The 27973-nt window shown below is 38.4% G+C and overlaps 7 protein-coding genes across 14 annotated transcripts; 3 read left to right on the plus strand and 4 right to left on the minus strand.

The window, feature by feature from the left end:
- Positions 1–100: 100 nt before the first annotated feature.
- On the plus strand, positions 101–2025 carry LOC124427583 (26S proteasome non-ATPase regulatory subunit 6). The gene is made up of 5 exons (XM_046970699.1): positions 101–337; positions 546–897; positions 963–1291; positions 1374–1542; positions 1694–2025. The coding sequence occupies exons 1-5, from the start codon at positions 193–195 to the stop codon at positions 1866–1868; spliced, it is 1170 nt and encodes a 389-aa protein (XP_046826655.1). The 5' UTR covers positions 101–192; the 3' UTR covers positions 1869–2025.
- Positions 2026–2216: 191 nt separating this feature from the next.
- Positions 2217–4732, plus strand: LOC124427582 (4-hydroxybenzoate polyprenyltransferase, mitochondrial). 6 transcript variants are annotated; one of them, XM_046970694.1, is made up of 8 exons: positions 2219–2367; positions 2619–2848; positions 2995–3349; positions 3409–3575; positions 3654–3801; positions 3878–4071; positions 4148–4336; positions 4454–4732. In XM_046970694.1, the coding sequence occupies exons 3-8, from the start codon at positions 3010–3012 to the stop codon at positions 4598–4600; spliced, it is 1185 nt and encodes a 394-aa protein (XP_046826650.1). In that variant the 5' UTR covers positions 2219–2367; positions 2619–2848; positions 2995–3009; the 3' UTR covers positions 4601–4732. The 6 variants fall into 6 exon arrangements, with proteins under 6 accessions (XP_046826648.1, XP_046826651.1, XP_046826650.1 ...); XM_046970692.1 differs by having other exon boundaries at positions 2217–2922; XM_046970695.1 differs by lacking the exon at positions 2619–2848 and having other exon boundaries at positions 2218–2618.
- Positions 4733–4926: 194 nt separating this feature from the next.
- LOC124427585 (protein Abitram) lies at positions 4927–6104 on the minus strand. Its single transcript, XM_046970704.1, has one exon. The coding sequence runs from the start codon at positions 5770–5772 to the stop codon at positions 5020–5022; it is 753 nt and encodes a 250-aa protein (XP_046826660.1). The 5' UTR covers positions 5773–6104; the 3' UTR covers positions 4927–5019.
- A 149-nt stretch (positions 6105–6253) lies between these two features.
- On the plus strand, positions 6254–19162 carry LOC124427584 (putative protein FAM10A4). 3 transcript variants are annotated; one of them, XM_046970702.1, is made up of 6 exons: positions 6254–6404; positions 6789–7049; positions 7205–7617; positions 17123–17302; positions 17390–17659; positions 19047–19162. In XM_046970702.1, the coding sequence occupies exons 2-5, from the start codon at positions 6797–6799 to the stop codon at positions 17639–17641; spliced, it is 1098 nt and encodes a 365-aa protein (XP_046826658.1). In that variant the 5' UTR covers positions 6254–6404; positions 6789–6796; the 3' UTR covers positions 17642–17659; positions 19047–19162. The 3 variants fall into 3 exon arrangements, with proteins under 3 accessions (XP_046826658.1, XP_046826656.1, XP_046826657.1); XM_046970700.1 differs by lacking the exon at positions 19047–19162 and adding an exon at positions 17819–18216 and having other exon boundaries at positions 6255–6404; XM_046970701.1 differs by lacking the exons at positions 6254–6404; positions 19047–19162 and adding exons at positions 6431–6683; positions 17819–18216.
- Positions 7910–16938, minus strand: LOC124427577 (eukaryotic translation initiation factor 5B). Its single transcript, XM_046970685.1, has 11 exons — positions 15324–16938; positions 13199–13288; positions 13048–13133; positions 12739–12952; positions 11819–12658; positions 11358–11606; positions 11176–11292; positions 10696–10868; positions 10444–10635; positions 10092–10355; positions 7910–9994 (listed from the first exon to the last, which is right to left on the minus strand). Exons 1-11 carry the CDS (start codon positions 15394–15396, stop codon positions 9611–9613), a joined length of 2682 nt encoding a protein of 893 aa, XP_046826641.1. The 5' UTR covers positions 15397–16938; the 3' UTR covers positions 7910–9610.
- On the minus strand, positions 17643–19580 carry LOC124427589. The gene has a single exon (XM_046970708.1). It carries the CDS (start codon positions 19578–19580, stop codon positions 19026–19028), a length of 555 nt encoding a protein of 184 aa, XP_046826664.1. The 3' UTR covers positions 17643–19025.
- Positions 19581–19682: 102 nt separating this feature from the next.
- On the minus strand, positions 19683–27775 carry LOC124427575 (proton channel OtopLc-like). The gene is made up of 8 exons (XM_046970681.1): positions 25733–27775; positions 22181–22412; positions 21901–22015; positions 21537–21762; positions 21292–21449; positions 20991–21207; positions 20744–20909; positions 19683–20604 (listed from the first exon to the last, which is right to left on the minus strand). Exons 1-8 carry the CDS (start codon positions 26793–26795, stop codon positions 19683–19685), a joined length of 3099 nt encoding a protein of 1032 aa, XP_046826637.1. The 5' UTR covers positions 26796–27775.
- Between the last annotated feature and the right edge of the window lie 198 nt (positions 27776–27973).

A 27973-nucleotide genomic window follows, 5' to 3' on the forward strand; every position in this document is an offset into this window, starting at 1 on the left:
ATCATGGGATTGGCCAATCGCATTTTCGAGCAAGCGGAAATGGTAAAATCTACGCCTTAAATCTTTAAGAGCTTCGCTCTCGAGATCAATCCGTTCTATGTAACATCGATACGTTCCTGGTGTATCGTTATAAATACGCGTAGTCGTATATTAATTCTGTCCATGTCGGTTTATTAATTGTTCCCCGTAAAAATGCCGTTAGAAAATCTAGAAGAGGAGGGATTAGAAAAAAATCCCAATTTAGAATTGGCGCAAATTAAATTTTTATTAAGCCTTCCAGAACATCACGATGATCCGTATTTGAAAACTAAACTGCTCGATGCCATTAAAGCAGAAAGTGAGTTTGCATTTTTTCCCTCCCCCCATTATATATCCTACCTTATTATATTTTCCAAACTTTTCTCTGGATTTTTCTAATATTTATATTACCGATAACGTGATAAGGTTTACTCTAAGGACTGTTGTCAAAATATTGTAGTGTCATGTAAAAAAGAAAAAAACTGATTGCCCACTAACTAGAGCACAGAATTTCATATATTCAACAGATATGGCACCATTTTATGAAGAAGTTTGCAAAGATCTCAGTTGGATAGTAGACGAAGCGCTTTTGGCCAACATGAGGGCCCGTAATGCCGAACAATTAAAAGAGCTGGATGGTGCAATTGAGGATGCTGAGAAGAATTTAGGAGAAATGGAAGTACGAGAGGCCAATCTTAAAAAATCTGAACATCTTTGCCGAATTGGAGATAAGGAAGGAGCGATAACGGCGTTTAGAAAAACTTACGACAAAACCGTATCGTTGGGCCATAGATTAGACATTGTATTTCATAATATTAGAATTGGTTTGTTTTATTTGGATCACGATCATATAACGAGGAATATAGAAAAAGCTAAAAGGTATATTTTATAAGCGCGTATGAATTTAGCAAAAGCATAGGAAACATGCCTATATAAATTTTTAGTTTAATCGAAGAGGGTGGCGATTGGGATAGAAGAAATCGCTTGAAAGTATATCAGGGGACTTATTGTATAGCAGTGCGTGATTTTAAAGAAGCGGCAAACTTCTTTTTGGACACAATAAGCACATTTACAAGTTATGAACTTATGGATTACAATACATTTGTAAGATACACCGTTTATTTGAGCATGATAAGTTTACCAAGGAACGAATTGCGCGATAAGATCATTAAAGGATCAGAAATTTTAGAAGTATTGCACAGCAATTCAGACGTTAAGGATTATCTCTTTTCTCTCTACAATTGTCACTATGCTGAGTTCTTCAAGAATCTTGGTAAAAATAATAACGTAGTCATTAAATTACTTCAACATCCTCATTTTATTACTTTTGTTGTTCTTTTTCTTCTCTTTTTCAGCCCAAGTCGAAGGATTACTAAGAAGAGATTATTTGATATTTCCACATTACAGATATTACGTCAGAGAAATGCGCATTCTTGCGTACACACAGTTGTTAGAGTCGTACCGCTCTTTAACGTTACATTATATGGCAGAAGCATTTGGCGTTACCGTAGAATATATAGATCAGTAAGCTATGTCCTTTTTCGTGATTCGTTCCCTTTTTTTTTTTTTTTTTTTTTTCTTTTTTTCTTCCCTCTCTCCCTAATTGCTTTATGATTAATTAATACGTACAATTGGCACATATTTTCTAACATACCTATTCTTTTTGGATTTCCAGGGAATTATCACGATTTATTGCAGCTGGTAGATTACATTGTAAGGTCGATCGCGTTGGCGGAGTAGTAGAAACTAATCGTCCAGATAGCAAAAATTGGCAATACCAGGCGATGGTGAAGCAAGGAGACTTGCTCCTTAACAGAGTGCAAAAATTGTCACGTGTTATCAACATATGAATGGACATTATAATGAAATTAAAAACAGATTTATTTCTCTCAAATGTGTATCATAAGTTTTTCATATATTATTGTGTAACATTTTCTTTTATATCATTTAATAAGTTCCTAATATTAATGGATTTGTATCTTATAATAAAAAGTCGTATTATCCTGTCGCACTCGTACCACTTTCGAATCTTACAAAAGCGTATAATGCAAGTCTCTTTTTTACTTCAATTATTATCCAATAACATTATTTTTTTAATATCGTTTGCTTCTTGCCATAACATTACGAAATATGATTCAATGATTCAATACGAAGCACCCCTTTGGACGTAGCTATTGTGACATCTGTGAATGCAACATTATAGTTATTTTTATCGTTGATTAGTTGGTAAGGATCGTTCTTCGACGATCCGTCTAAAGACAACTACTGAGAGTTCGCATAATCCGTCAGACATGTGGAAAATATTCAATGAACAGAGCCAAATAATCTGCCATATTAAGTTCAAGTCAAGTAATATTTGTTTTGCCAAAAATTTGAGTCACTTAACTCTTTCATGAACCAATTTGCAGAGAGCACCGCTATCTATATATATATATATATGTATATGTGTATATACTTATCTCTATCTCTACTTTTTTGAACCTCTATATTATATATAAGTTGTCAACTCATTGGCTCGTGACAAGATCAAAAATGATACGAGTGTAAAGTCTCGTATATAAAATTCTTCTATTTTCATCACTTAACAACGATTATTTTAGGTAATCAATAATATAGTAGCAAATCCAGCAGTCTTACCTGGCCGAACATGATTACATTCAGTATTTTACGATGATATCTATCAATAATGTGATTAATCATGTGAACTTTTTCAAATAAATAAACTTCAAATAGATATGCAATATATGTCATTATTGATATAACGTATTGAGATAAATCGTTGACATTATAATTAAAAGCGAGTAAATTGATTTAATTCCATCAACGTGAGGTGACTTTTATGTGCTTATGTAACTTATCATCTAAGTTTTTTCAATTTGTTTAATAATCTTTTAGCTAATTTATGTATGTATTTCTATGTGTGTAATATATAATGTGCTCCATTCCAATTCTTTTTTTATTAAACATACATTTCAGGTAAAATATAAAACCATGTTATTAATAAGAAGTGGTCAAAAACTGGGCGCATTTTATGGATTGTCAACGTATATTAATAACTCTAATGAAAAACAGATCAAGATAATTTTAAGCAGTTTATGTTCCTTTAAGAATTTTAATACTTTATCCTCTATCAAAATTAAGTACAAATATAAAATACAGTTTGACATAGACGATAAAGTTAAACCTTTGTTAGGATTACCTACATTGTGTTATATTAATTTATCCAATTGTCAGGAGAGAAGATATTCGAGATTAGCGGCAAGAATATTGAATAATTCTTCTCCAAAAATACAACCATACATGAGGCTTATGAGAATAGATAAACCTATAGGTAAGATATACGTCAACTATTATTATTGTATATATTAATAAATGGCCCTGTATTTTCAGGATCATGGTTGTTATTTTGGCCTTGCGGCTGGAGTATAGCTATGGCAGCATCTCCAACTTGTTTACCAGACCTTAAATTATTGACGCTATTTGGAATAGGTGCATTTATAATGCGAGGCGCTGGTTGTACCATAAATGATATGTGGGATAGTGATATCGACAAAATGGTATCTAAACCTATTGTTCGACTTATTACCGTCTTACAATTTTATAATACTCTGTGAAATGTATAAAACTTTTCTTAGGTAGCAAGAACAAACGATAGACCTTTGGTTACTGGAGAACTTACACATTTAAAGTCGTTAATTTTTCTTGGAGGACAATTGAGTTTAGGTTTACTTGTCCTATTACAATTGAACTGGTATAGCGTTTTACTTGGTGCAAGTTCTTTAGGTTGTTGCTTATCGATAAAATAAAAGTATAAAGAAGATTTAACGCATAGATATGTCATATTTATTATTCATTACAGGCTTGGTAATAATTTATCCTTTAATGAAAAGAGTAACATATTGGCCTCAATTTATATTGGGTATGACTTTCAATTGGGGAGCTCTCTTAGGATGGTCAGCAGTGCGAGGATCATGCGATTGGTCGATATGCCTACCACTTTATGTCAGTGGAATTTGTTGGACTATCATATATGATACCATTTATGCCCACCAAGTAAGCGTAGATGCGTTTCATCGTTTCTATGATGTTTAAGAACACTATTACGTTATTAAGAATACTATCACATTAGGATAAGGTAGATGATCTACTATTAAATATCAAATCGACCGCATTGAAGTTTGGGGACAAAACGCAACTGTATTTGTCTGCCTTTGGTATATCTATGATAGCAGGATTGCTAACGTCTGGTATTGTAACTGCGCAAACTTGGCCGTATTACGTAGCGGTAGGATTAACTGGAAAACATCTCGTTAGTCAGGTAAAAACTTATCATTGTGATTAATATATATATGAAAATCTCTCTCTCTCTCTCTCTCTCTCTCTGTGCGTATAAATTGCTATAAATACAACCATAATATTATATATTCGGTTTCAGATAAATACTTTGGATATCAATAATCCTAAAGATTGTGCTCATAAATTTGTATCTAATCAGAGAATAGGTATGATAATTTTTGTAGGTATTATTTTGAGTAATCTATTGAAAGATCCTCGAAAGAAACAAGATGAAGAAAATAAATAAGATAGGGAGAAAGATTGTATAAAATAAATATACGGGTTTTTAGAGTGCCATTGATGAGTTTGAGTTACCAAATTTATAGTTCTCTGATATAAGATATTTTATCTGAGAAATACACAATACTTGCATATTGTATGTCTCTCTCTCTCTCTCTCTCTCTCTCGCATTTCTTTCTTGCTACTCTTTCCCCCTTTTTCTTCTATCATGATCGTTAATAAGATTATTTAGAGCGTTATTTTAAAGGATACGCGCTTAAAGATATCGTTCCTTAACTTTAACTTTTCATAGTTGAAGCTATGTGATCCTATATCAAAAATAATTACAATCTCTTATATATATGTATTTTTTATTAATAATCTTATACTTTCGTTAAAGGCAAACTATATTATTGTCTTAACATAATCAATTAGCGATTAAAAAATTTAGACTTTAGATCGCGAGAGTATAAATGTTTTATATTCCTCCGATGTTAGTAATGTATCTTTTATTTTATCCAATAGCTTTAAATTAGGCAGCACAAGGGCCAAGTATCCACCTTTGTGCGGTGGTTCCTTTAAAAGTTCAGGATAATGCAATAATATTTCATTAACTTCTATTAATTTCCCAATAATACAGCACTTTATTGTGTATATTTGTCCGTCCGAACAAGATATTGCACAAATGTTAGAATTAATTTGTAAAGGTTGAGCACCGTGTTTACTTTTTCCAGAGACCTTATTTAACATCCTATCTAACTTGTCGCTTACTTTGTAATCAACTTTTAAGATTTTGTTACCATTTTGAAAAATATTATGACTCGGTGCTAACGAAATCAAGCAAATACGATTACTGTGTACTCTGATACACATATCGTCTCCGGGCCTTTGAACGTCAACTTTATAATACGTAGAAAAGTAACGTTCGGTAATAGTTGGTAACGAACCACTATAGTCGATGCCTTCCAACATATCCGATATATCGTTGTCAGGTGGAAATACAAATGAATCGTCATCTGTTAAGCAAATCGGATCTTCTTTTTTTTCGTTCGATTTATCGTCCAAGTTAATTACTCCCTCGTGATCGCCCAATTCAAAGCTTGCATCCATTTTTATTTTATATTTATCGTCACTTTTAATAACGTCAATTTCACTTTCGGGATCGTCAGTAGTTTTTAATTTTTTTGCCGACGGTTCCATTATACCTGACAATCGTTAACTTTTGCCTTTCTGCAGAATTCTCTTTGATTGATGCTACTCTTGATTCTTTATATGTGCTGTGTGTGTGTGTGTGTGTGTGTATATCTATTCCCGAGTATGATATGTACATATTTCATTCGTAACAATACATGACTGCATTTGAGCGCATCGCAGAGCGCAGGTAGACAGACCTATGCTAGGGAAAAAATCAATGAGAAGAAAATACTACTAATAATTCAATTCTAAATGTTTCTATACGCGTTTTTCCTTTCTCATCTTTTTCCTTTTTTCTTTTTTCCATAATAGATATGAAAAGTTTTCAAAAATTCAAATTACATCCAATATTTGTATTATGTTGCAAATAATTGTTATAAAAAATAGAAATTTCTTCTCTTTTTTTAACCAATCGTAACATTGGAAAGAGCTAGGAAAAGGATTTGGCTGCGTTTACAATAAAGGCATAATTATTGATTACGTTCATGAAAATGTTGTAGGTGAGGAAGAACTCGACTGTTGATTTTAATCCTATACAGCCAAGTGACAATAAAGTAGCATATTATATGGTGTATAAAAGATAAATTGATTTGAAAAAGAAGAGAAAAGATTTGCTGAAGATACCAAGTCATAAGACGGTTTGTCGTATTTTCCGTATTGTTAATTCGTAATATTGCTTTGACACGATATAATAATTGTGGTTTAAAACAAGTTAACCTCTCTCTCTCTCTCTCGCTCGGTCGGTCGGTCGGTCGGTCGGTCGGTCGGTCGCTCGGTCGCTCGCTCGCTTCTTTTTTTTATTTCACATTATATCGTAGAAAGAAGACAGATATTTGTTAAGCGGAATAAGGAAGGAAGAAGAAATACAGAAAGAATAAAATAATAATACTAACTTCTTCGATAACTGAAATCTTCAAGTAATAGTTTATAACTGTCAGCGAGGAGCGAATATTTTGTTTGTTCGTTATCTTTCGTAAGACGATTTAATAAGATTTATTTATTTATTTTCATTCGTTCCGCAGATAGCAAAATGTCAGTACCTAATTTAAGCTTGGAACATCTCGCTGAAGTAAAGGCCTTCGTCGAATTGTGCAAGTTGGATCCTTCGATCTTGTGTAAACCAGAATTTGCTTTTGTTAAATCATTAATAGAGCATTTTGGTGGTAAAGTAGAAATTTCTGAAACAAAAAGTGAAACCAAATGCAAGACCGAGGAAACTGAATCTAAACCACAAGTAGAAAGCGAAGAAAGTGATTTGGAATTAGATATGACAGGAGTTATAGGTGAGCATGGTTGAGAGAATAATTCTTTAAAAAAGATTTAATCGATTGGAGAAAGAAATAAGATATCGATGCTAAATTGTTTAGGCATTTTTAAATCGTTCTTTTTTCTTATTTTGCTTGTTCATACACACATGCGCGCGCGCGCGCGCACACAGAGCCAGACACTGACGGGCCTCAAGAAATGGGAAACTCTACTTTGCAACCGACGGAAGAAGAAATTGCAGAGTCTCAAGCGAAACGTTCGGAAGCTGTTTCAGCATTTGCAGAGAAAGATTATGAAAAGGCTATACAGCTTTATACAGAAGCTATTATATTAAATCCACAGGCAGCACTTTTATACGCTAAACGTGGACAAATATATCTACTATTGAACAAACCTAATGCATGCATTCGCGATTGTAATAGAGCATTAGAATTGAATCCTGATAGTGCAGCAGGTCACAAATTTAGAGGACGAGCCTATCACTTACTTGGAAAATGGGAAGAAGCAGCGAATGACTTGAGACTCGCTTGTAAATTTGATTTTGACGAACAAGCGGACGAATGGCTGCGCGAAGCTACTCCAAATGTAAGTCAATTTTCTTTCTTCCTTTCTTCCTTCAATATTTTGACTCTGTAATATTTTTAACGTATCTATCGTATTCTAACATACCTTTTATATGACGGAGAAGCAATTATAGAATTATTATTTTCAAAATATTATTTCTTGCCAAAACAATTTCCAACCGTCATATAGTATTAAGAGAAAACTTTGTTCTGTAAATTGAATTTTCCTTTCAAGTGACACTCTTGTTATAAAGAGTCAGATTTCATTCCATCTTAGTCTGATTCTAAAAGATTTTCGAATGATCAAGAATGAATGTTTAGAAAGAAATATTTATTTTTGCAAAATAAGTCATCTAATTTATCCGATGTATCTTATAATATGGAACAATAATACCTATAACAACAACTGAAATAATATAACAGTAATATTAATATTAACGACAATAATAGTACTAGTAGTATCAGCAGTAGTAGCTGCAATAGTAGTATTATTAGTATCAGTAGTAGTAGTAGTTGTTCTGGTTGTTACCATTGCCGTTACTATTGCTGTTTCTCTAGTGTAATAGTGTAGTAGTACTAATAATAATTATTACCATTACCATTACCATAATCATAATCATAATCATAATCATAATCATAATCATAATCATAACAACACCAACAATTCGTATATTAACAATAAGTCAATGGTTTGTGTGATTATGTGTCAGTATGGCGCCAACAAGTAACTTAAAATTTATCATATGGGTAAGGATAAAGACGGTAACGACCGATCATCAATTTCGAAGCAGTATCTCAATCATTTTAGGTTTCTTACATATAAAATGCATACAATGAAAAATATGTAAATAAACTAAATAACAATCATTTTAGCATTATGTAAAAGATGAAAATTGTGCAATATGAAATAATGAGATGAAGATATATGGAAATGTAACGTGCAATCTTTTGCCTTTAATTGCAGACATTGGATTTTTGCTTTTCTTCTCTCTCTCTCTCTCTCTCTCTCTCTCTCTCTCTCTCTCTCTCTCTCTCTTTCCTTTTTTACAATGGAAATATTATTATTTGTAATTATACTCTTTACTAAGTATTATGAACAAGTTTTAGTAGATAGATTGCTCATAGTTTAGTATCATTTTTTTTTTTTTTAATGCATACAGTTCACCGTGTATTCTATTCTCTCTTAAGTTAAGTTGTCTGCCTTTTTTGTTCAATTTACTACGTATATATACTTGTTTCAAATTGTTAATAGGACATTTGTTGAAATTATGAAATGTGCATCTGCTAGTCTGATGATGGATAATTTAATGTTAGAACACATTGAAGGAAAACTTTTACTGTTCATCTTATATCGGAATGATAACACTCGCATTATCTTCCAGGTGCAAGCATAATTTTAAAAGAGGAGATTGTTTGAGATATTTGCAAGTTAGTAATTTAACTGCTGAGATCGCTCTAAACAAATCGAAATGAAAAACATGTTGGGATAATCATAAGTTGTCTTCATAAATTATGAATCTTGTGGCTTTTAAAACACATTTGTTTGCAGCATCGACGCTTGCTTAAAATATCTCTTTCTCTCTCTCTCTCTCTCTCTCTCTCTCTCACTCACTCACTCACTCGCTCGTTCGTTCGTTCGTACGTTCTCTCTCTCTCTCTCTCTCTCTCGTTCGTTAGCACGTTCTCTCCCGCGTTCGTTCATACGTTCTCTCTCTTTCTCTCGTTATTCATCTTCTTTATAGAGAATGTACAGTGATGTGCATTTCGATCGTATGTAACTCTATCCCAGCACAATGCCCGAGCACAGTCTACTCCCAATAAATTGTAGCAGTAGGTCGTTAAATTCATAATTATGGGAGCAGATTTCTCCTGTCGTTGTGAAAAATACTGTATTTGTGCACAATCATCTTAATTTATCATTTTATCTATTCGGACGTAGAGTAAAAGGAAAATAAGCCATTATTCTGTACTCTACATGGTAGAAAGAATTTCATTTAGAAAAGGTGCATTTGTACTCAACTGGATGGGCTACTAGCCTCATTCTCATGCATCACCACTTCTACAGATTTCTTATATTTTCCAACGAGTTCTGGCAGATCATATGCAATAGCAACGTCAAGTCTATTAATAGGACAACCGCGGAAATAAGTGCAAGTTGAACTTAAAAGCTGAAAGTCATATAAAGGATTTAATCGGAAGAAATCTCGATAAACGTCCGGATCGGGAAGGTCATAACGTGATATATTGGTAAGAGTACTCAAGCCTTCGTAAATATGATAATCTTGAGGATTTTCAACGATCTTGTCACTAATCTCTTTCTTATTACCGAAAAAGGTTTTATGATTGTAATATGTCGTTAAGTAGCAATCTACCATCTTTGCATGATTTCTTACGCGAACCTGTAAGTAGAAGAAAATATAGTTGTTATTTTTACGGAAAGAAAAAAGATTTTTTCGTTCGTCGAACGGATGATAAAACGATCAGCAATAAACTTACAGCAAATCTCCTAGCGCTGGCTATTTTATGTTCAACCCTTTTGTCAATGGCAGAACGCAAATCTCGAAGGAAGGCGCGCTCTTGCGCGTACAATAGCCTAGTCGGTGCGCCAGTTTCGTAAGGTAAAGACCACAGGGAAGTGGAATACATTATCGGCGGTTCAGCGCTAGACATTAACGGAGATATATTCCAAATGAGTGCACCTTGCACTCTCATAAGTTCTTCCGGTTTGACTTGATCAGCTTTATTGAGAATAATTCGTGTCTGTCGTGTATCAGGTGAGAAAGTTGGATAGATTAAATGAAGATCGAAAGGATTTACATATTATGAGATATCATCGGTTCTCACTTACTTGATATTCACGGCCTTTGAGTTGATCCAAAATCGCTTCTGTTTCGGGTCCAACGTCTAATTTCGACGGATCATAGACTAGGAAAATAATGTCCGCTCTGTCGATGAACCATTGGCACGCGTCGTTAAACGGAAACAATCTTTGAACTTGTTTGCGTATCTCCAATATGCCTGGTATCTCGACGATATTGACCTGTTTGGACGAGAGATAAATTCCTGTAAATGTCACCGATACGATTAAGTTCGTCTTTACCTTTTCGAGTAACTTGTTATCGAAGCGCAGCCCTCTAAGACGATCCAACATCCCTTGGCCAAACTTTTGTAATCCAGAAAAAGTCCAATCGGCGGCCAATTGCGTACCATCTAGAACCTCTTCTTCCTCGCCGTACATTAGGATGTTGAAATAGGCGGGAGAGGGTTCAGCTCCTGCGTCAGTCGCATTTGCCGATTTGCAAAATGTATTCTCTCTTTCAAATGTACCATTAACATTGTCCAATTAAATTATACTGCGTGTACTCGTGTATTCGTGTATCTAACATGCCGCGTCAATTCTTCATCGATGATTTACCACGAGCTATCGTAATAGTGCGTGTACAGATATATACATACATACGTACATACATACATATATATGTATGTGTGTGTGTGTGTGTGTGTGTGTGTGCGCGCGCGAGGCAGCACCGATCTCAAGTTTGAAAGTTCGCAACATTTTCATGTCATTTGATTCACATACCTGTCCGCAATGCGATCGACGTATACTCTATGTCCAATAAATAATTGATGATGGAAGATTTGCCACCGCTCCAAGGACCCATGAAGAGTACCAACGGTTTAGAAAATATCTCGGGATCTAGGTAAAGAAGTGAAATAAGAGATCGAAGGGAATAGATCGATCCAAATCGATATTATATTTACCTCCAAAGTGTCTGTTACTGAGATCTCTGTACTTGTAGAGCGTTTCCAAAGGTTGAATCGCGTTATCGTAGAGCTTCTTCAAGTCTCTCAAGACAACGTCGGAAACTTTCTGTATGGCACGCTCCTTTTCTTCATTTTCCTCGTCTAATTTTAACAATTGGTTGATGTGATCGCGCGGTCGAAGATTTTCCGGCACTTGTATTTCTCGAATCAAATCCTCCTCGGGGCTCGGTTCTTCTTCACTTTCAACTTTTGTTAATATGAGATTTTAGATTGGTTATACACGCATATCTTTATTCTTACTCGTGAATTAATTGAGAATAAATCAAAATTTCTATTTAGATTTAATCCCCTTTAGCAAGCCCCTATTATTTTATATCAAATCTTACTTTTCCTAATAGCAAAAGCATAATTAGTAGTCTACGGGTATAGATTAATACTATATGATTTATCGAATGTACCTTCCTTGTCCTCTTCGCTTTTATCTTCTTCGCTTTTATCTTCTAACGATCTTTTTTCCTCGCTTTCGTCATAAGCTTCTCGTCTGGTACGAGACGAGACTGTCTCTTCCTTCTCTTTCGTTCCTCCTTCTTCTCCTTCTCCCTGTCCCTCTTCCTCTTGCCGTTTCGTACTTTTCTCTTCTTCTTTTTCCAACGTTTCTTCGTCGGATATAATCGTCGTCTCTAACGTGCTCTCGTCCATCTCTTTACCGCCTTCCTCTTCGCTTGCAGTTTCTTCTTCGTCTACACTTTGAGCCTTTCCCTCGTAATCGCCCGTGTCCTTATCACTTTCGGATATATCATCGTCGGGTGTTTCGCTCGCTTCCTCGCTCGCTTCTTTCGATAATTCGCCGATCTCGGTCTCGTCTCGCGTCTCGACTTCGTCCGACTTTTCATTTTCCAAAGAACCTTCCTCCTTGGCATCCACGGCCTCTTGATCGTCCGTCCTTTCCTCCTCCTCCTCTCCTCCTCCGAGCTCTACCTTATCGTCATTATCCTCCTTTCCTTCATTCTCATTTTCCCCAAGAGACGACGCAGTTCCATCGCCCGTACGGTGGACTTCTTCCTCGTCTATATCGTCGTCGGACTTCGCATGAGCTTCTTCGGATGACTTGGTGACGGCGGCCTCGATCGAATCATCATCGTCCGATCGAGTCGCCTCTACTTCGGCAGACCTTTGCTCTTCTTCCTCGATAGCCGTTTTTTCTTCGGATCGATCTTCCTCTCTCGGTTCAACGGATTCCTCCTCTTCCCCTTCCCCTTCCCCTTCTCCTACGACGTCATCCTTTTCCTCGCTCTTGTCTGCAAGCGAAGAAAATTCGCGCTTTCTGTCGCCCCCCTCGCGATTATTGCGATATTATGTAATCGTCTTTACAACTTACCTCCTTTCGTATCCTCGTCTATTATTTCGTCCGTTTGATCGTCCTCGTCAGAGACTTTGATCGATTTATCCTCGGCTTCCTCCAAAATATCCGCATCTTCGGTCTCTTCTATGCCGACCTCGTCGGTCTTTCCAGATGAATCTTCCGTCTCCTCGGTGTCATCGGTTTCGTCCTCCAATCGATCTACGTCCTTATCCTCTTTCGATTGGTCGGCCTACGAAAAATCATAAGAGAAAAAAAAAGTATTCGCTTTGGCCTTCATCATCATAGTTCAATCGCGTAAGCTTAATTAGGGCTTTTTTCTTGCACCTCCTCACTGATAGCCGACCCTTCTTCTTCGCGTCCCTCCTCGTCGTTGACATTATCGGCCTCTGCACTGGTCTGCTCCAAAGATCCTTTAAATGAAATATCCTAGAAATCCCTGTGTTCCACCTGAAATCGTTGAACATTTAACTATTACCTGTGCCGAGATCCTTGAGTGCCTTCTCGATGTAAGGCCGGCAAAGGTCTTCCGGTGGTATCGATTCTAACTCTTCTTCGCATTGCACTCCTGAAACGATCAACTCGTCTAATTTTCTCCGAATGCGATCCCCCTTTTTCGATTCTACGCAAGATTCCAATATTTCTTTCTTTCAATAATTCTTCGTACATGCGTGCGATGCGAAAACAAGATGCCACAATTGCTCAAAGCAGTGCGCGCGTCTATCTACGAGCAATGACAGCTGTGTCGAAGTAGCGTCAGCGAGGATCCGTTCGATCTCTAGACCTCGCGTATCGAAAATTCATGATTTCTCACAAATGAATGCGGTGGTCGAGGCAGTCGAACAAATGATAAAGATGAAATCAAAGTTTAATAAATCTTAAATTATAAGGGACATTGGGGGTGGGGGAGAGTGGACCGATGCGTTAGACGAAGAAATTGCCGATATTATCTCGTCGTGCGGTATACCTGGGGAAACGCGAGGCCGATTTCTAAGTTTAGCGGTGGGTAGGCGGCTTTGAAGCGAGCAAACAGTTGGAAATATTTATATATTGGATGAGTGAAATTTATTTTTATCTGCAAACGAGAAAAAAAATACTATACAAGTTTAACTAAGAATTATCTTGTAACATTGTAAAGGCCGATCTATAAATACACTCACTAGCGATTTATATCTCGTTAATCATGGCTTTATAGGAACTTTCATTCGGAATGTACTATATAATGCATAATTGGCGATTGTGCGTGTACAGTTTACGTAACGACGATGATAACGTGTGTGACAGAAGCAAAGGGCAGAAAATGTGCACGTAGGAAAATTCAATCAAATTCTAGGATATCTATTAGCGAAATTGAGAACTAAAAGCATGCAGCTGTCGTTTGGCAACTGTCACGGATAGAAATAGAATATCTCGTGTCTTGTCTTATGTGTTATATCGTCAACTATTTTTCGATATTCCGTCATATTCGTCAAATGGAAATTCTCCGTTATATGCTTTTCTCTCTCTCTCTCTCTCTCTCTCTCTCTCTCTCTCTCTCTCTCTCTCTCTCTCTCTCTCTCTCTCTCTCTCTCCCTCTCTCTCTCTCTCTCTCTTTTCCCTGAAAAGCATCCAAAGAGACTCGCGAGAAAAGTAGCTTATTTTTATGTAGTTGAATCAAACTAATATAAGATGTACGTATGTTAAAACATCGATAGAACATTTTGTTTATATCTTCTCGCTGGTTAGGAATCCAAACGTTTTCTTCTTATGTAATTACTACACGAGTCAGCCCTCGTACTTCGATTCCCAAAATAACGAATCCTTGAATCGAAATTGTTATTTCACCGTCTTAATGATTGCCTTTGCATTGTTTTTCATCGAAATGACGGGCCTTTTTTAAATTTTAATAACGCCTCCATGTGGCAAAGTACTCAACGTGTGTATTAAAGAAAAAAAAAAAAAAGAAAGAATACTCGATTATGGTTCGATTCTTGATACAGTATTATGCGACATTGTTATGGTCGTTATCGATTTGTAATTTCAAGAAAACTTTTTTCTAAGAATACACTAATAGAATGTACTATAGAATTATCCTCGACAGTTGGATATAATGAAAATTGATCGATTATATGGTAATTCGATTCGAGAGAAGGTCACGAGCCAAAAAATGGTGACGCAGAGTAAGACTTCTTTACGTAACATTGACCTTCGTCGGTCGATCGTCACAGGGGTTCGCCAGTATATCGCTCTGTGTCGTAAATGAAAATCGTGATTGTTAGAAAGGATCGTTAAAATTGATCGATTGCGAGATACGCCCTCGGTGCCGTTCTATTTGCAAAAGAAAAAGATTTACGGTAGACTTTTGCCGAGCTGAAGAAATCAATATGACGCAATGAGTGCGAAAAAACGGAGAACAAAAAAAAAGGTGGGGCGAAAGAAAGAAAGAAAGAAAGAAAGAAAGAAGGTAAAAGTAGACAATGATGAAAGGCCGCAGAAGCGAATGGAAGAAAAAGAAAGATTGACGGCAGTAGACAACGAAATGTTTGAAAACATTTGACGAAAGGAAAATGAAAAGTCAATAATTCATTCGTTTTCGTGGAATGAAAGAGCGAACGCGTACTCACCCCGCAAGTCAATGGCTAGGAAGCTCAGGAAGAGGCCCACGAAGAACGCGGGTCTCAGCCACGAGCTCGTCATCTCGTTACACTAGACACTACAGGATGAGCCAGGCTGTTGGTAGCTTCTCTCACTCTCGCGACGCTCGAGCCCAACTCGCTTGCGAAGAACTGGCATCGTTACTACCGTCGTACTACCCCGAAGACACCCCTCTCCGTTGCTCGCAAAATTTCGTCCGCCACGCATACCTATTCCTTGTTTCCCCGATTTTCCTTTATTTCTTTCCTTTTCCTATTTCTTATTTATTTCTTTTTTCGTTTCTTTTCATTCATTCCGCAGCTCTTTTTTTGTAACCCCGACGTGTTCTTCTTAATATTCGAATCGGTCAAAATAAGGAAACTAAGTTCATTCGAAATCGAATACATTATTATTTAAGATTATTTTCCCAAATCGATCTTATCTCGCGACTATATTATACAGGGGCGCAGGTAAAAGCATAGGCAATCGTTAGCAATTGCGATGGGGCCATAGTTCGAGCGGCCCAAAGGTCGTTCATTCAGTGTCTATGATCGGCGACATCTAAATATACGCTCGTCTTGAGATTTAAGAAGCGTACGCCGATCCCGGGGCTGTAATTCTTGTTTGGTTAGCCAAAGGAGAGCTCCGACCTTATCAAAGCTCTAGACGAATGAATTAATCGTTCTATCTAAAGAGAAGTGGGTTTTTCATATTGCACATATAATAGTTATATAGTCAACGCTATACAACTCGAACGGTTGCTTCCTATATCATTGAATGTTTTCGATAATAAATTATTATTCTTTTGATTTTGCCATTTTGCTATATCTTTTTCTATGGCGTTTAAAGTAATTTTACATGTGCGTAATAAAAATTGAAAGGGAAGACTCTCGAGGCGCGCTCTCGGATGCGCGCTTTCGCATCAGACAGAAAGGAGCGTCGCAACGGCGGCCACCTTTATATTTAGATGCCCGGGTCGCCGCCGTATAAGGTGGGCCACTCGTGCAAAAGTTCTTATACTTCCTCCCTACCTCCTTCTCTCTCTCTCTCTCTCTCTCTCTCTCTCTCTCTCTCTCCTTCCTTCGTCCCCCTCCGCCGACCCTCTGTCAGCACGAGTACTATCCTCATTCTTCTTGTCAATAAGCCGACATCGAAAGATAGAATTAAGAATTAATCCCTTTATCAAACAATACGGCGGTCACGGGATTTTCGGTGAAACGATCAAGATTTGTATATAATATATTAGATAACAATTAGTAAGTTGAGTGATCCTTGGTATATCCGATAATCATCGAAGGATATTCCAACGATATTCCAATGTAATGATACCAAACATATTTTACTTGTTTCTCCATTCTTAAGAACAGGTTTGCTAGCCAAATTGGCTACTCGGCCGTCTATAATAAGCACGTATAATCATCTGAGGTCACAATGTACCTCGCGCAGGCATGTTCACGTCATAATGATTTAGTCGTTGGATGCGTTCCTGAAGTTATATCGCAGGTTAACCCTTTTATCGCGCGCGATTATATCAGATAAAGATACACAGCGATATTATCCATGTATCCCAGAATACTTGACCATATCTTTCGCGAGCAAGAGCAGAGGAGGAGGAGGAGGAGGAGGAGGCTAAAAATGTAGACACGCACACGTGTGTATATACGTATGTATAGGTACATGCATGCATACACATCTTTTCTAATTCTCTTACCCTTCTAATTAGTATTAACTTGTAATGTCATTTGAACGATTTCTATTACTCGCGTTGGAATAATTTCTATTATTGCAGGCTCGTAAGATCGAAGATCACAAAAGAAAGAAAGAACGTAAATTCGAAGAAAAGTTGGGACATGCAAAAGGGGAAAATGTAAAAGAAGAGAAGAAGGAGGAGGCTACGAAGGGAACTCCCGGTGAAAAGGAAGATTTCCACAATTTCTTATGCGATCCGGAAATGCTCGAATGTTTTATGGTAAGCTAGTGAACGTATCCGCATATACGTCGTATACGGTGCATATTGATCTATACCAAAGAGAATCTTTACGTGATTCTTTTACAGGATCCAGAGATATTCGTAGCCATTAAAGAAATATACGAAAATCCAACGAGCCTTTGGAAATATCATAAAAATCCGAAAATCGTAGCGTTCATTGAGAAAGTAGCAAAGAAATTTGACGGTGATACGGGTAGGCCTAATTTATCCAATATGATGGCTGGTATGGCAGGTTTTTCCGGTTCAAACGCTCCGCAATTTAATGCACCAAAATCTTCGACCCAAGCTCAACCACAAGATGACGTTGGTCTTGACTAGATTACGCAGTAAAGATTGGTAAATTTATTTATATCTTATACAATGTTCTTAGAAATAACGAAGAATTAACTTAAGAAATATGTCATAGGCAGAATACAAAAGGATTAATTTTTCCGATGATATTATATATCCTTTTTATTATACGTCATTATTGTCATTGTTGCCGTTTGAAAATAGGTCGCCATTCTATGAGGACGGCATCGATGATGGAGTCTCGAGACCGAGAATGCTTTCTGCCCTCTGTTGTATAACATTATTTTCAAGATATTTTCATTTATATTTTCCACAAAGCTCCACGCGTTTTATTGTTTTTCACATACGATTAGAGTTACTTGAGAATACATTACTTATAGTGGACTTTGTCACGCTGCTTTGCATGTACATATTATATTTGATCGTCGCTATTACGATGCGCATTAATATCTCATTTATCAGCCTTGTCATGTTAAATCTACAGATTATAGACGTTGTATCTATGAAGAAATATCTTTCAGTCAAACTCGATATATTAAAGTTTTACGTTTTATGTTAATAATATTAACGCAATAAAATATGTATATTGCGGTCCCATTAAACTTCATATTTTCTTTGGAAAACGAAGGAACCTATGATCATAAAAAATATTTTATTATAAATATTTGTCTGATCATTACACCTGGCATTTTTAACAACGCTAAATAAGTCGCGTATAATATTATAACCATCTGTCTAAGTAATCGAGTCGCGTTACAGTTTTTTATTTTAAATTCCTATCTGAAACGCTATTATCTAATATCATTTTCAAAGCATCATCGAGATATGTATACGTAGATCGCGCGAATGAAATTTAATGACCGATATCATTTGTTTAATTTTCTTAAAATAATGAAAACATGATATTATCCTAATAATAACAACTGAGATAACATTACGTGGAGATTTATATAAAATCATTCTACAAGGAGATAATATGAATTAAACTCTAAAAAGTTTAAAACAACTTTTCCTCACATTTTTAAAAGAACGTATCAAAACAAATTCCAGATAAATACTTTGTTTCCTCTCCATTTTCAAAGATCCATTTGAGAGCATTTTTCCATCCATCCGTGTATCTATGTACAAGATATAGCTTTAATGAAATAAATAAAGCAAGTTGCGTTCTTCCGCAAGTAACGCAAAGTCTAAATTTATAACGATCGGATCGACGATACTTGAGTGCGTGCAATAAATAAAGTTGATGTCACCTACCTACGTTAGTTCGTACGTATTGTGTGTGTGTGTGTGTGTATTCATAATCAATCAAGATGATGGAGCGAAAAATGGCTATACTCGCAAACTTGGATGTTACTTGGAGGAATAGTATCGTATCGTATTCTCACAGTGCCGGATACGCGCTTATTTGCTTTCACGTTCTTCTTATTTTCAGCATATGTAAATTGGGGTGCCATGGCACTTTTCTAAATGTCGATGCGCTAGTTTCCTCGGACGGTAGAATCTTATCTTCGCCGTTCCATCGATGTATCGCCGATGTCTGCTCTATCGGAGCGGGAACATCATCGATATATTCACTGAAACTAAACCCTCTTCGACGTTGTTTCGGTTGAGAAAGATTGTCGAGGGAATTACAAGTTCCTGCTTTGCCTGGATCACTCATAACTCGCCGGTGCCTTTCGTGACGATGACGACGACGACGACGACAATGGTGGTGGTGGTGATGATGACGACGATGGATTTTTCTTTTCGGTGGCGGCATGGCATATTCCAAATATTGACTACACGTAGCAGGTCTGGCAACGTGGAAAATGGGATTTGGATCTAAATAAAGCCAACTAGAGCTATCGATATATGGAATAAAATGTCTTGAACTCAACGTTAACGTGTTACGACATAATAATCCCTTCGGGATCTTTTCTATCATACAAGATATTTCTTTGTCCTGATCTTTAACGTCGACTAACATCCCTTCGTTATAATTCGAATAATCCAGACAAGGTGGATTCTGCGATCCTTGCAAAAGTTTCCTTGATGAACAAACATGGATTGGATCGTGACTTTTGTGCCGTCAGTTGAGCGGATGCTCCCCCCGCGGTGTTCTATAACACTTGTTCCAGGCTTCTAATAAAAGTACACAACTGTGGAATCGATAGAATATCAATAACGGTAAACCGATTCTCGATAGGATGCCCCAAACAAGAACACCAAAGAATCTTAATTGCAACTCTTGCGATATCCAGTTTTGCGTGATTACGGTATCGAAGGCCCATAAAACGGCATTGCTAAATAAAAGAAAAGTGATGACCTGACGACCCGGCTTGGCTAACATCTGAAATCGCGTTATACAGGATCTCCTTGATGTTTCGGCTATTAAGGTGCTTTGAGCGAAACATTGAATCAATTGCAAGATCGAGGCCGACAGTAACATGATGTGCCTTCCCCGCGTTTGGATTGCGTTTCCTTCCTCCGATTGTCCTCCTCCAATTTTACTTGCGCCAAAAGAAAATGAGGAATTTACATTTTCTTCTCCCTCCTCGAGCGTTTCCGCCTCGAGTAAGGCCAAGGAACAGGCGCATACTACGATGGTGAAAATAGAATAAAGTTGAACGCCAAAAATGGCCACGTTCGAGAGGAGATTGTCGAGGGCCGCGGGTGCCCTCGTTACTACAGGCATTTGACGAATTTGTATCAATCCGGTTGATGTCATCAAGCCGCTTAATGCTAGAATCCCAATTAAGGTACCGCATGTCAGCCAAGACAATGTCACAGTCGAGAAATGTTCATCCTCTCTGACCACCAGGAAGATCAGTATAACTACGATACCGGTTACCATGCAGAGTATACCGAGGAAGAGACCCTTACTAGATCCGTCACAGCCCACTCTTGCATGGCTCGTTATATCCTTATTGCCGTGAAACTTTTGTTTCTGCGGTACGCGACTTCGGCCCACATTTTGTCCCATTACGAATGTTACGGCGGCCGCGATCAAGCAAAAAAAAAAAAAAAAAAAGAAAAAAAAAAAAAAAGAAACAAACAAAATAATAATCTCAATACCCTTTTTAAAGAGTACGGGCAACTATTGCGTACGTAATTATTTCGTAAGATCGCAGCGCATCGAATACAACTAACCTAAATTGTACGATGAAGGGATAAAGAAATGGTAAACTCGATGTCCACAACTGTCCGAGCGTATTTGTGTTTAAGCACTCTTGCAATGCGATCACTTGGGAGATTTGTTCGTTGGAAATTGGTCGGTACGGTCTAAATACCGATCTATCTTCCGACGAGGAATCGACTGTTATGACGTGAGTAAGATAATTAAATTAAATGAGAATCAATAAAATGGGAAAAATGAAGGAAGGAAAATGATTTTTACCCAAGAGATCCCGAGAGTGTCTCGTTAAAGAACCGGGAAATCCACGAAGATTCAATGTGGATGGAGAAGTTTGAGATCCCCGTTGTGCCAAGTATACGAAATATGTCCATTCCTGGGCGGAATCCCAAATAACGAGACGCACCCAGACGGCAATGTTCGTCGCCGCAAGATGCGTGAATCCAAATCTGGCCGCCAAACCGAATCTTTCGACGAGTACCTATCAAAAACGAAAGGATATATTTAAATGTTACAATCCCGAATATACTTTATTATTTAATATTTATTATATTATATCTTTTACCTGGGAATTGACGAATAAAAAATGCATTTGTAAAAAGGTAAATAATCCATGCAAGACAGGATGCGCAAAAATGACGTCGCTTAAGCATTCAGCGCCCTGCATCATCGAGTGCATCGCCATTTCTAAGCCATTGAAGACCAGAGTGGCTAATCCGAACACTTGAAAAGTATTTCCAATTTGTCGATTTATTTTCCATTATAAGTGCCATTTATTTTAAGGGAAAACAAATCTATTTGTCTACTCACAAAGTGCACCGACGCGAATGTAAAAGCTCGTTGGTGCTGTTCTGGCTCTAGAAATGTGAGCACGTTTCAATGATCCGAATCTCGTAACGGAACTGCCACCAATTTCGACGTCAACCATACCACTTCTCGTGCCGTTTAGACTTGCGCAGCTGTCGAGCAGTACCCAAATATAAATGCCGATGATAACGGCGATACTTCCGACGTATAGATACATCAAAAAGATACCCTAAAATGAATATAACGTTTGAAAATTAAACGACAGATATGTTGGAAGAGAACAAAAACCAATGGCCATGTAATAGAATATATCTATCACATAGGATCATAGATAGGTTTATCCGTCGGATGTTAATAATCGGCGTACCTGTAAGCTGAGAAGAGGAACAGGCGTATCCATGACTTCGGCTAAACAAAGCGCCATCATCAACACTATCAACAATTCTCCGTAGACGTTGGAAAGAACGATCCATAATTGAGAACTGGTAGAAAATTAGCTTTATAAATACATAAGATTTCTAACGTGATGGGGAAACAATTACTTGCTATTTCTGTTAGAGAGTAGCTCTGTCCCCCCCCCCCTTCTCTCTCTCTCTCTCTCTCTCTCTCTCTCTGTTATTCATTCTTAAGAAGGTTGCGTCTCTTACAATGGCTCGGTATGATCGAGCAAATCGTTCGGCGATCGTGCTCTCGCAAGAATCCTGGATACCAAAGATCTCGATGGCGGCGAAGAGGAAGATGGTTGCGCTGCCGCGGATTCATTTTCCTTGTTCCTCTCACCCCTCCCTGGAGGGATACCGCTGGGTACGCCCTCCACGTTGCCACCCGTCGTACTTGCTGTCTCGTTCAAACTGTCCTTGTCTTGCTGTTCGTTATTCGCTGTAACATGTGAAATACGATTTCAATATGAATAAATCGTCTGTCTTTCATCGGGAGCTTTATCGAAATTATTATCGAAGAAATAACATTTGATCCCTTCGTTGAGGCACTTTGATTTCTCAATAGATCCACGATCGCTTGATGCTTGGATCGCTATGCACGCGCGCTTGCACAGCCATGAGTAAGCCTTCGAGTAAAAGTTATGATCTCTCGATGCGTAAAATCGTGTGCAATTAGTACAAGTGCAATAGCATGTAATTAATTCTAGGGAAAAGAGAATTTCATTTCAGATTGTGCCAGAGTATTATTCGACTGTAGTTTGAATTGCGTCTCATTTTAACGCTTGTTATCGACATATTTATCGATTAAATATGCGACTGGCTCACTTCTGCAAGTATTCGCGATAAAAGGTGAGAAAAAAAGTACAGAGCATTTGCGTACCGTTCGTAAAGATAATCGAAGATTTTTCAAAGATCCTTCGAATTTGGATATTCCATATATATCCATGGTAATACGCTTAAATGAAATCAGAGGAATTAAAGGCTATTAAGCTTTTGCATGCAAAGTGAATGTTTATTCATTGTAAAGAGTTACTAGCGACCACGATACCTATTGTTACGATGGAACTTCATAATAGATCGTAATAACATGCATGGGAACGGAAGAACGCTCTGCAACTGATTATTTATACATGCTTAAATGCAAAGATGCAAGCGCGTCGATCTCGTATTTATATTACCTTGGTAGTTTGGAGTTTATCTATCGTATGCGATAGATAAGTAAAAGAGTACGTAAAGGAGTACGCTAAAATAGACAGTTGAATGTTAATTGCTCTCTCTCTCTCTCTCTCTCTCTCTCTCTCTCTCTTTCTCTCCTCCCCCGCCCCGCACCTGGGCATTTGCTTGTTAATAAATGTAAACGATATCGCGCGAGTCTATGTCTTACACATCCTCTAGTACCTGGATAGAATCGAGTCTTCTTCGGTCGAATGGGGGTAAGTAAGTAAGTACACATACCTCCGAATGTTCGCGAAATTGCATTTAATGAGCTCTCTTGGATGCTGCGCGTATTCCGTTATTTCATCTTCACGAAGAACCCGTTCAAGAAGGTTTTCTCTCTTTCTCGCACGCTCACGCACACAGACTCTCTGACCCCTCTCTTTGCGCTCGCCGTTAAAAGATATCAGCAGCCGTTGTTCGTGAAATCAACGACGCACGATCTATCGAGGTAAATGATGCAAAGGATGCACTTTGATGTTCAAAAGAGTCAAATGTCAAGAGTCAACTTCCGTCAGTTGGTGGCCGATAAACACTAGCGAGTCGACATATGTTTGACGGAGGACTATACGGAGGAATATGGAATGGCCTGCGAGAGATTGGGTTTCGAGGAAGAGAAAATATATGTACGTACCGTAGGCAGGCATGTCCGAGAAATGCGAGGAGAAAAGGGAGGATAACGGAATTGACTTTTAGAAAGAAAATAATGACTGGAAGTATGTGAAATTACTTTTCTGATCTATGGAGATTTCTCGAAGAATATATAAGGATAAAGATAATGCAAGCAGGTGTATTAAATGGCTTAGATTAACGGTTAAAGGATCGAAGAAGTGACATAAGATAGGGAATATAATCGCCGTGACAGTTTAACGGTTAAGCTCCTTCGAAATAAATTAGTAAAGTAAATTAGAAAATTTCATTTACCTCGCAATGAGTTTGGCCCGCAGGATGAGCATCGAATCGTCGTACATCGCGAAGAACAATGTATGGTTATTGAACGATGCGCATGCGGATAAGTAAGAAAATGTTAGACGGCCTTACGGTAGAGGACGGAAGGACCGCGCGTTCTCGCGTGAGGAACGATCGCGAGGATATCACAAAACGGAATGCCGCATAATTCTAGAGAGCGGATCCAGAGAAGATCGGACTCGTCATCGAAGATAGTAGCGGTGCTACTAGTTGGTGGCGTCGACACTGACGGAGACCGTCAGAGATATTACGAGACGCGATGACGTAGTTTCTCCGTAGCCTCCTTTCAGTCCTACAGTACTACAATAAATAAGCGTCCAATGAGTCCGCTTTCTTTCTATTGACTCGCATCCGAAATTTCACTAACGAAAGCACTCGCCGTCCCCGTCCTCGAATTATTTTCGAGATTCTCCAAAACCCAAACGTGTTTACCTCTCTCTTCCGTCTTAAGATCAGCGATCAGGGAGAGAGGAAAGCGGTCCAAATGAGAGGAAAGAAATTTGATGAAAGTTTGAAAGAACAAAACGAGTACGACTGACTCGTTCGACGACTTTGCCGGTCTTCAAAATGAAGCGCGAATCTGCTTTCACACGAGGCATGCATTTTACATGGGTGTCCCCATAAAGAATGTCCGCATCTTATTCGAAATGAATAATGACGAGAAATTAATTGTTGGTATGACTATATAAAGTCCAATGTCGAAGGACCGTGATACGCTTTGGGAAATATTTCCTTTAAGAAACTTAACGTCTTATAAGAAATCATCGGCGATTGGATAAGATTCGCGGAAGCGAGATCGCAGGAAACTCTCTTTTAGCAATTGTACTAGATATTCGCGTTGTACATCCTTTTGATACCTCTCCCATATGCCTCGACTATTATGATTTGCTGGCCTCTTACCAACAGATGTCTTCCAATTACTTCCTTAAATACATACGCGACATGAAAATACCGTTGTAACATTTTTACGACGAAAGTAGTAAACGTTAATCGTGCAAACAACAGGGAGAATTTAGTATGATACGACTAAATTACTTAGATCTATCTATTACCTACGCATAAAATCGAAAGGAGGACGTATCTCGAATTAGGATTATAATTAAAAGCGCGTCTCAACTCTTCCCTCTGATCTGAAAGATCGTAGGACGCATCGGTTATACGTGTATGTATGTATGTATGTATGTATGTATGTTTGTATGTTGTGTAGACGAAACAGGTGTCTCGCGCACTACCGCTATTCGCTTCCCTATTCGCGACACAATATGCCGTACGGTCTCGCGAGACTTACGGTCTCGCATACAAATGAAAGCCATATTCTCTCTAAATAGACACGCTGGTCTAAAGACGTTTCCGTCTTTCTTGAACGGCGTTCTTCTTTGGCATCGCGGGACAGCGATCGGTTCGCCGATCGTTGCGAACGAGCGAGTTCATTCACGACACATTTTTTTGTTCGACGTCGCGCTAGATCTTTACGATTGGATGTGCGCGTGAATGCAGGATCGCATTTCTAAGGCATCGCACACGATCGGGTCTAGCCGCGCAGTTTAACGTTAGACGAACGAGAAGCTAGCTTACCCTTTCCTTCCTTCGTCAATAGACCGTCAACGGAGGAGGAGATTGCTTTAGTGTCGGCGTCAACGTCGGCGTCAACGGCAACTCCTTCTTCCTTATCAGAAAGAATGCCTTCGACTTTGTTGTCGAGAAAGCCATTCCCCTGAAACTTCGTATCTTCGATCTCGCGTTCCGTGCAACGCTCGTCCAACATCTTCCATTCGGATATATTCAAGCCGACCTTGTCGAGTTCCTCCGTTGTCCCATTGATTTCGTATTCTTGAAACGACGAGGGAAGACGACGAATGTCGGGTACCAAGATTTCCTCGTCGTCCTCTCTTATCTTCCACTTTGCTCTTCTGTGAGGTTCGGCCGACCGACAATTTTCCCGAGATATGTCGACGTCGCTAACAGAATCCACGACATCCTCTTCGACGAGTTCTTCCTCACGAAGCATATATTCTCTTTTCTCGTTAGGATTTTGATAAACTCTATAAGGTCCGACTAAACCGACGATACCTCTGGGAACGGCTACGGCATTTAGGCACGGATGCCCTTTATCATTCGTATAGTCCATCTTCCTATCCTCGTTATTATCCTCGGCATTATCGTTCTCGTTGGCGTACATTTCGTCGAAGGGATAATTACCACTTGACAATGTTCGACGAGACGTTAAACGCAACCACCCTTGTAGCTGTTCCTCGTCGCGTTGCGTCTTATCGACCGAACGCACCTCTCTTCTCTTTTTAACGACGCTATAAAGCGCGTGCTCCTCCAAATCGATATTCCTATCGTATCCTATCGTATTCTTATCGTATTTTTCAATCGACTTAGGGCATAGATCCTTAGGTACGTTTCTCTCGTGGCCGTCCTTCACCGCACTTATCACGACAACGAGGGGATTTTTATTCGGATAAGGCAACGGGAGGTGTTTCACCCTCGCGCCCGCCGGCTCGTTGACGTCGAGAACGCTGTAAATCGGTTCACGAGTCGCAGTCTCGATCCATTTCGGTCTTCTCCAAAGTCTATCGGCAACTGGTGTCCGTTCGACGTTCGTTGTATAAATGTCAGTGAGCTCGGCCACCATGATCGGCTGAGGGAAGCTTGAACGTTGAAACGATCAAACGGACCGGACGCTTCCTGATCGTGATTCGCTTCGATAATATCTATCTTTATAAACGTTCAAGTATCGAAGTTCGAGAATAGACCCGCGTACGACCCAGTACGCACATTCCGAACGCACTTAATAAATAAATAATTCTTTCGTACAGGCGATTAACGATCGGCCGATTATCGATTCGACTATTTCTATCGAGCGGTCCACTCTTTCTCGTCCGCTCGAAAGGTAAATGTTGTTGTTCGGCGACGTTCGATTTTAAAGGGAAGAATAGTAGGTTCTGGTAACGGAAAACGGGAGGTGGCTCGATGTACACGATTATATGGATCTAGCTCTTATTCGTGACCAGGTTGCAAACGAGGATTTCACATTCCTTTGTCACGACGTTATATTATATTTACCTTTATTTTCTTCGAGCCAATCGACGATCTCTTATTTCCTATGTCCATAGGAGAGCGGCAATATTATAATCAAAATCTGTTTACTTTGCTACGCGAGCGCGTGCCTACATATAATATATTAGAGAGCAGTACCAGATTGTAACCTTATTATGTGTATAATACTGTCTCACCTAACGAAGTATAGCAATCATTCATCTCTCTGAAAAGGTTAACGGTTCCGATCTCGAAGAATCACGCACGAGCGCACAACTATTTTGAAAAGAAGAGTCGGGAAAGAGAAGTTGTTGTAAGTGATCAGGCCGCCGTGTAATAGACGATTCTCTCGCAGCTGACCATTTTCACTTCCGCGAAAAGGTAAAAGGGAAAGTGTGGCTCGTCCTACGCGTCATGGTCAAAATCATGATCACTTGGCTGCTAAAGGATTCGAAATAAGCTTTCTCATATATATATATATATATATATATATATATATATATATATATGTATCTATTTTTCGACATTCCTCCTTCATTCTTTCTCTCACTCACTTTCTCTCACTTTCATTCCGTGATAAATCTTATAATGCCACAACGAATAAGTTAAAACATATCAGTTAAAATTAATTACCTGATTTACCGGACGTCGATTCCTCGATAGGCTGCAGCATCGTACGCGACATTTTCGAAACGATTCGAAAATGATTCTTCCCAGATTCCAAATACTGATTCTCTGTCTATCGCTCTTTCCTCTTCTCCCTTCGTCCAAGAA

The sequence above is a fragment of the Vespa crabro genome, chromosome 10, assembly GCF_910589235.1.
Source record: "Vespa crabro chromosome 10, iyVesCrab1.2, whole genome shotgun sequence".
Lineage (NCBI taxonomy): Eukaryota > Metazoa > Arthropoda > Insecta > Hymenoptera > Vespidae > Vespa > Vespa crabro.

Bases quoted from the DNA above. Each gene is read 5' to 3' on its own strand.
- LOC124427582 (XM_046970692.1), top strand. From the start codon at position 3,010: ATGTTATTAATAAGAAGTGGTCAAAAACTGGGCGCATTTTATGGATTG. The intron at 3,350-3,408 runs GTAAGATATACG...CTGTATTTTCAG, and splicing joins GAGAATAGATAAACCTATAG to GATCATGGTTGTTATTTTGG. The intron at 3,576-3,653 runs GTATCTAAACCT...AACTTTTCTTAG, and splicing joins ATAGTGATATCGACAAAATG to GTAGCAAGAACAAACGATAG.
- LOC124427584 (XM_046970702.1), top strand. From the start codon at position 6,797: ATGTCAGTACCTAATTTAAGCTTGGAACATCTCGCTGAAGTAAAGGCC. The intron at 7,050-7,204 runs GTGAGCATGGTT...GCGCGCACACAG, and splicing joins AGATATGACAGGAGTTATAG to AGCCAGACACTGACGGGCCT. The intron at 17,303-17,389 runs GTAAGCTAGTGA...ATTCTTTTACAG, and splicing joins AAATGCTCGAATGTTTTATG to GATCCAGAGATATTCGTAGC.
- LOC124427577 (XM_046970685.1), bottom strand. From the start codon at position 15,396: ATGACGAGCTCGTGGCTGAGACCCGCGTTCTTCGTGGGCCTCTTCCTG. The intron at 13,289-15,323 runs GTGAGTACGCGT...TGATCGTTTCAG, and splicing joins CCTAGCCATTGACTTGCGGG to GAGTGCAATGCGAAGAAGAG. The intron at 12,659-12,738 runs GTAAGTTGTAAA...CTTCGCTTGCAG, and splicing joins AGACGAGGATACGAAAGGAG to ACAAGAGCGAGGAAAAGGAT.
- LOC124427583 (XM_046970699.1), top strand. From the start codon at position 193: ATGCCGTTAGAAAATCTAGAAGAGGAGGGATTAGAAAAAAATCCCAAT. The intron at 338-545 runs GTGAGTTTGCAT...TATATTCAACAG, and splicing joins CGATGCCATTAAAGCAGAAA to ATATGGCACCATTTTATGAA. The intron at 898-962 runs GTATATTTTATA...ATAAATTTTTAG, and splicing joins AATATAGAAAAAGCTAAAAG to TTTAATCGAAGAGGGTGGCG.
- LOC124427575 (XM_046970681.1), bottom strand. From the start codon at position 26,795: ATGGTGGCCGAGCTCACTGACATTTATACAACGAACGTCGAACGGACA. The intron at 21,763-21,900 runs GTACGCCGATTA...TATTCATTTTAG, and splicing joins TTCCTCTTCTCAGCTTACAG to GGTATCTTTTTGATGTATCT. The intron at 21,208-21,291 runs GTAAAAGATATA...CGTTTTTGATAG, and splicing joins TTTTATTCGTCAATTCCCAG to GTACTCGTCGAAAGATTCGG.
- LOC124427589 (XM_046970708.1), bottom strand. From the start codon at position 19,580: ATGTTAGTCGACGTTAAAGATCAGGACAAAGAAATATCTTGTATGATA.
- LOC124427585 (XM_046970704.1), bottom strand. From the start codon at position 5,772: ATGGAACCGTCGGCAAAAAAATTAAAAACTACTGACGATCCCGAAAGT.